Source organism: Lampetra fluviatilis, unplaced genomic scaffold (assembly GCF_964198595.1).
Source record: "Lampetra fluviatilis unplaced genomic scaffold, kcLamFluv1.1 SCAFFOLD_1212, whole genome shotgun sequence".
Taxonomy (NCBI): Eukaryota; Metazoa; Chordata; class Hyperoartia; order Petromyzontiformes; family Petromyzontidae; genus Lampetra; species Lampetra fluviatilis.
In genome coordinates, this window is record NW_027621220.1 from 9763 (window position 1) to 16174 (window position 6412).

At 59.8% G+C, this 6412-nt stretch overlaps 1 protein-coding gene across 1 annotated transcript; it reads left to right on the plus strand.

The window, feature by feature from the left end:
• Window positions 1-427: 427 nt before the first annotated feature.
• LOC144954938 (FAS-associated death domain protein-like) lies at window positions 428-743 on the plus strand (the record flags this gene model as incomplete). The annotated part of the gene is made up of 1 exon (XM_078885306.1): window positions 428-743. A coding segment is annotated over one exon (315 nt), but the record flags the coding sequence as incomplete, so codon positions are not given.
• Between the last annotated feature and the right edge of the window lie 5669 nt (window positions 744-6412).

Consider the following 6412-nt stretch of genomic DNA (forward strand, 5'->3'; position numbering starts at 1 on the left):
TCTCCCCGTGTCTCTCTCCCCGTGTCTCTCCCTCCCCCCGCGCGTCTCTCTCACCCTCCCAGCGTCCCTGTCGCGCGCGCTGCGCTCCGTGTCGCACTCCGTGGGGAGGGAATGGCGCTGCCTCTCCCCGTGCCTCTCCCCGTGTCTCTCTCACCGTGTCTCTCTCCCCGTGTCTCTCTCTCTCTCTCTCTCCCCGTGTCTCTCTCTCCCCGTGTCTCTCACTCCCCGTGTCTCCCTCCCCGTGTCTCCCTCTCACCGTGTCTCTCTCTCCCCGTGTCTCTCTCCCCGTGTCTCTCTCTCTCTCTCCCCGTGTCTCTCTCTCCCCGTGTCTCTCACTCCCCGTGTCTCCCTCCCCGTGTCTCTCTCCCCGTGTCTCTCTCACTCTCTCCCTCCCCGTGTCTCTCACTCCCCGTGTCTCTCCCTCCCCCCGCGCGTCTCTCTCACCCTTCCAGCGTCCCTGTCGCGCGTCCTGCGCTCCGTGTCGCACTCCGTGGGGAGGGAATGGCGCTGCCTCTCCCGCGAGCTGGGCCTGTCGGAGGCCGACATCGACGCGGTAAGCCACGCGCATCGCGACGACCTCCGTGAGCAGAGCCGGAAGGCGCTGGAGACCTGGGCCCAGCGCAGGGGACGACGCGGCGCGGAGGAGAGGGCCATCGAGCTGAGGGACGCGCTGAGGAGGAGTCGGCTCAACCTGGTGGCTGACAACTTAGAGGACGATTTCCCGGAGATGTTCCGGATGTAGCGGCGGCGGCGGTGGTGGTGGGGGGGGGGGGGGTGGGTGGGGGGGGGGGGGGTGGTGGGGGGGGGGTGGTGGGGGGGGGGGGGGGTGGTGGTGGTGGTGGGGGGGGGGGGTGGTGGTGGTGGGGGGGGGGTTGGGGGGGGTGGAGGTGGTGGTGGTGGTGGTGGTGGTGGGGGGGGGGGTGGTGGCGGTGGGAAGAGAGACACTCGCGCGCAGATGCTACGATCTTGATGGCTTGCTCATTGGCTCGCTCGCTCGCTCACCCGCTCACTCACACACTCACTCACCCACTCAGCAATCCACCCACCGACTCGCCCACCCACTCACCCACTCACCCACCCACCCACCCACTCACTCACCCACTCACCCACCCACCCACTCAGCAATCCACCCACCCACTCAGCAATCCACCCACCGACTCACCCACTCACCCACCCACTCACCCACCCACCCACCGACTCACCCACTCACTCACCCACTCACTCACCCACCCACCCACTCACCCACTCACTCACCCACCCACCCACTCACCCACCCACTCACCCACCCACCGACTCACTCACCCACCCACTCACCCACCCACCCACCCACTCACTCACCCACTCACTCACCCACCCACCCACTCACACCACCCACTCACCCACTCACTCACCCACTCACTCACTCACTCACCCACCCACCCACTCACCCACTCACCCACTCACCCACCCACTCACCCACCCACCGACTCACTCACCCACCCACTCACCCACCCACCCACTCACTCACCCACTCACTCACTCACTCACCCACCCACTCACCCACTCACCCACCCACTCACCCACTCACTCGCTCACCCACTTCTTATTTTTGTTCGCAGTTTGACTGCTTGTGTTGTGGTTATTGCAAACACGATGCCTCGTATAAAGGTGTCAGTTTTTGTACCAGTTGAAAGGGAAAATATTTTGCCACTGCTAAAGGAGACGTCTCATCGTGTCAATGGGGTTGTATAACATAATTTTAGGCGCTACTTATTGCCACAATGCATAAAATAAATGCGCAAATACATTGAAATGAATCGTGATGTAAATAAGATGTAGCGTCACTTGAACTTGCTGAGAGGAGTTGCCAGGCTGTGTATGAGATGTTTTTGTTTTTAAAAGGAAAGTCTCCTTCCATTAAAACTTCAGGAAGTTGAAATTCTGGACATTTTTTTTCTTCACTTGGACCCGTACCCTACCCGATACCCGTACCCTACCCGATACCCGTACCCTACCCGATACACGTACCCTACCCGATACCCGTACCCTACCCGATACCCGTACCCTACCCGATACACGTACCCTACCCGATACCCGTACCCTACCCGATACCCGTACCCTACCCGATACACGTACCCTACCCGATACCCGTACCCTACCCGATACCCGTACCCTACCAGATACCCGTACCCTACCCGATACCCGTACCCTACCCGATACCCGTACCCTACCCGATACCCGTACCCTACCCGATACCCGTACCCTACCCGATACCCGTACCCTACCCGATACACGTACCCTACCCGATACCCGTACCCTACCCGATACCCGTACCCTACCCGATACCCGTACCCTACCCGATACACGTACCCTACCCGATACCCGTACCCTACCCGATACCCGTACCCTACCCGATACCCGTACCCTACCAGATACCCGTACCCTACCCGATACCCTACCCGATACCCGATACCCGTACCCTACCCGATACCCGATACCCGTACCCTACCCGATACCCGTACCCTACCCGATACCCGTACCCTACCCGATACCCGTACCCTACCCGATACCCGTACCCTACCCGATACCCGATACCCTACCCGATACCCGTACCCTACCCGATAGCCGTACCCTACCCGATACCCGTACCCTACCCGATACCCGTACCCTACCCGATACACGTACCCTACCCGATACCCGTACCCTACCCGATACCCGTACCCTACCCGATACCCGTACCCTACCCGATACCCGTACCCTACCCGTACCCTACCCGATACCCGTACCCTACCCGATACCCGTACCCTACCCGATACACGTACCCTACCCGATACACGTACCCTACCCGATACCCGTACCCTACCCGATACCCGTACCCTACCCGATACCTGATACCCGTACCCTACCCGATACCCGTACCCTACCCGATACACGTACCCTACCCGATACCCGTACCCTACCCGATACCCGTACCCTACCCGATACCCGTACCCTACCCGATACCCGTACCCTACCCGATACACGTACCCTACCCGTACCCTACCCGTACCCTACCCGATACCCGTACCCTACCCGATACCCGTACCCTACCCGATACCCGTACCCTACCCGTACCCTACCCGTACCCTACCCGATACCCGTACCCTACCCGTACCCTACCCGTACCCTACCCGATACCCGTACCCTACCCGATACCCGTACCCTACCCGTACCCTACCCGTACCCTACCCGATACCCGTACCCTACCCGTACCCTACCCGATACCCGTACCCTACCCGATACCCGTACCCTACCCGATACCCGTACCCTACCCGATACCCGTACCCTACCCGATACCCGTACCCTACCCGATACCCGTACCCTACCCGATACCCGTACCCTACCCGATACCCGTACCCTACCCGATACCCGTACCCTACCCGATACCCGTACCCTACCCGATACCCGTACCCTACCCGATACCCGTACCCTACCCGATACCCGTACCCTACCCGATACCCGTACCCTACCAGATACACTTACCCTACCCGATACCCGTACCCTACCAGATACACTTACCCTACCAGATACCCGTACCCTACCAGATACCCGTACCATACCCGATACACGTACCCTACCCCATACACTTACCCTACCCGATACCCGTACCCTATACACGTACCCGTACCATACCCGATACACGTACCCTATACACGTACCCTACACGATACCCTGTGGGAGCCTCAGTCTGGCTCTGTGAGTCTCAGTGATTAACACTGAACCCTGTGGGAGCCTCAGTCTGGCTCTGTGAGCCTCAGTGATTAACACTGAACCCTGTGGGAGCCTCAGTCTGGCTCTGTGAGTCTCAGTGATTAACACTGAACCCTGTGGGAGCCTCAGTCTGGCTCTGTGAGTCTCAGTGATTAACACTGAACCCTGTGGGAGCCTCAGTCTGGCTCTGTGAGTCTCAGTGATTAACACAGAACCCTGTGGGAGCCTCAGTCTGGCTCTGTGAGTCTCAGTGATTAACACTGAACCCTGTGGGAGCCTCAGTCTGGCTCTGTGAGTCTCAGTGATTAACACTGAACCCTGTGGGAGCCTCAGTCTGGCTCTGTGAGTCTCAGTGATTAACACTGAACCCTGTGGGAGCCTCAGTCTGGCTCTGTGAGTCTCAGTGATTAACACTGAACCCTGTGGGAGCCTCAGTCTGGCTCTGTGAGTCTCAGTGATTAACACTGAACCCTGTGGGAGCCTCAGTCTGGCTCTGTGAGTCTCAGTGATTAACACTGAACCCTGTGGGAGCCTCAGTCTGGCTCTGTGAGCCTCAGTGATTAACACTGAACCCTGTGGGAGCATCAGTCTGGCTCTGTGAGTCTCAGTGATTAACACTGAACCCTGTGGGAGCCTCAGTCTGGCTCTGTGAGTCTCAGTGATTAACACTGAACCCTGTGGGAGCCTCATTGAGCCTTTGAAACACACGCAGAGGCAGGCGTGAGATGACTTTGTAGATATTTATTGAATAGGTAATTCACAAATAATTAATTTATTAGTTATCAATAAATTAAGCAGGCGCCGGGCTGGGCGCTAATTGGATTACAGAGCCCATACACTTCAAGATGCATTCATATTGATGGGACAGGCAGTGAGTGGGTGAGTGGGTGAGTGAGTGGGTGGGTGAGTGGGTGGGTGGGTGAGTGGGTGGGTGGGTGGGTGAGTGGGTGGGTGGGTGGGTGAGTGGGTGGGTGAGTGGGTGGGTGGGTGGGTGAGTGAGTGAGTGGGTGAGTGGGTGGGTGAGTGAGTGGGTGGGTGAGTGGGTGAGTGGGTGAGTGGGTGGGTGAGTGGGTGGGTGGGTGAGTGGGTGGGTGGGTGAGTGGGTGAGTGGGTGAGTAGGTGTGTGGGTGAGTGGGTGGGTGAGTGGGTGGGTGAGTGGGTGAGTGGGTGGGTGAGTGGGTGGGTGAGTGGGTGGGTGAGCGGGTGAGTGGGTGAGTGGGCGGGTGAGTTGGTGGGTGAGTTGGTGGGTGAGTGGGTGAGTGGGTGGGTGAGTGTGTGGGTGGGTGAGTGGGTGGGTGAGTGAGTGGGTGGGTGAGTGGGTGGGTGAGTGGGTGGGTGAATGGGTGGGTGGGTGAGTGGGTGGGTGAGTTGGTGGGTGAGTGGGTGAGTGGGTGGGTGAGTGGGTGAGTGAGTGGGTGGGTGAGTGGGTGGGTGAGCGGGTGAGTGGGTGAGTGGGTGGGTGAGTTGGTGGGTGAGTGGGTGAGTGGGTGGGTGAGTGGGTGAGTGGGTGGGTGAGTGGGTGGGTGAGCGGGTGAGTGGGTGAGTGGGCGGGTGAGTTGGTGGGTGAGTGGGTGAGTGGGTGAGTGGGTGAGTGTGTGGGTGGGTGAGTGGGTGGGTGGGTGAGTGTGTGGGTGGGTGAGTGTGTGGGTGGGTGTGTGGGTGAGTGAGTGTGTGGGTGGGTGAGTGTGTGGGTGAGTGTGTGGGTGGGTGAGCGGGTGGGTGGGTGTGGGTGAGTGTGTGGGTGGGTGAGTGAGTGGGTGGGTGGGTGAGTGAGTGGGTGAGTGTGTGGGTGGGTGAGTGAGTGGGTGGGTGGGTGGGTGAGTGGGTGAGTGTGTGGGTGGGTGGGTGAGTGAGTGGGTGGGTGAGTGGGTGAGTGTGTGAGAGGGTGAGCGGGTGAGTGGGTGAGTGGGCGGGTGAGTTGGTGGGTGAGTGGGTGGGTGAGTGGGTGAGTGTGTGGGTGGGTGAGTGAGCGGGTGGGTGAGTGAGCGGGTGGGTGAGTGTGTGTGTGGGTGAGTGTGTGGGTGGGTGTGTGGGTGACGTTCATCTGAACCGGTCCCGAGCCTCCCCTAGGTCGACTCAGCCTCAGATGAGTACCCGGTGCAATGTGTACAAACATCGCCACTGGGGATACAAAGGCGGCCGGGCGTGGTGCTGGCCACCCAGCCCCTCTGTGTGTGTAGCCACAGTGCCGGCAGCCTTCATAGACGCTGCTGCTACTAACAGCCACTTGCCCCTACAGCCCTGCCAGAGGCTACCTGGGGGATCTTTGTCTTTGCAACTCGCTACCACTAACAGCCACTTGCCCCTACAGCCCTGCCAGAGGCTACCTGGGGGATCTTTGTCTTTGCAACTCGCTACCACTAACAGCCACTTGCCCCTACAGCCCTGCCAGAGGCTACCTGGGTGAGAGTTCATTCATTAGCTTTGTTGGCACAGTAGGGGGGGGGGGTGCAGTTGGTGGTGGTGAACCCAGCCTGGCACAGCAGTCAACCCATGGCACCTGCAGGGTCTGTCCCGTGACCTCCTCCTCATGCACCTAGCCTGGCACAGCAGTCAACCCATGGCACCTGCTGGGTCTGTCACGTGACCTCCTCCTCATGCACCCAGCCTGGCACAGCAGTCAACCCATGGCACCTGTAGGGTCTGTCACGTGACCTCCTCCTCATGCACCTAGCCTGGCACA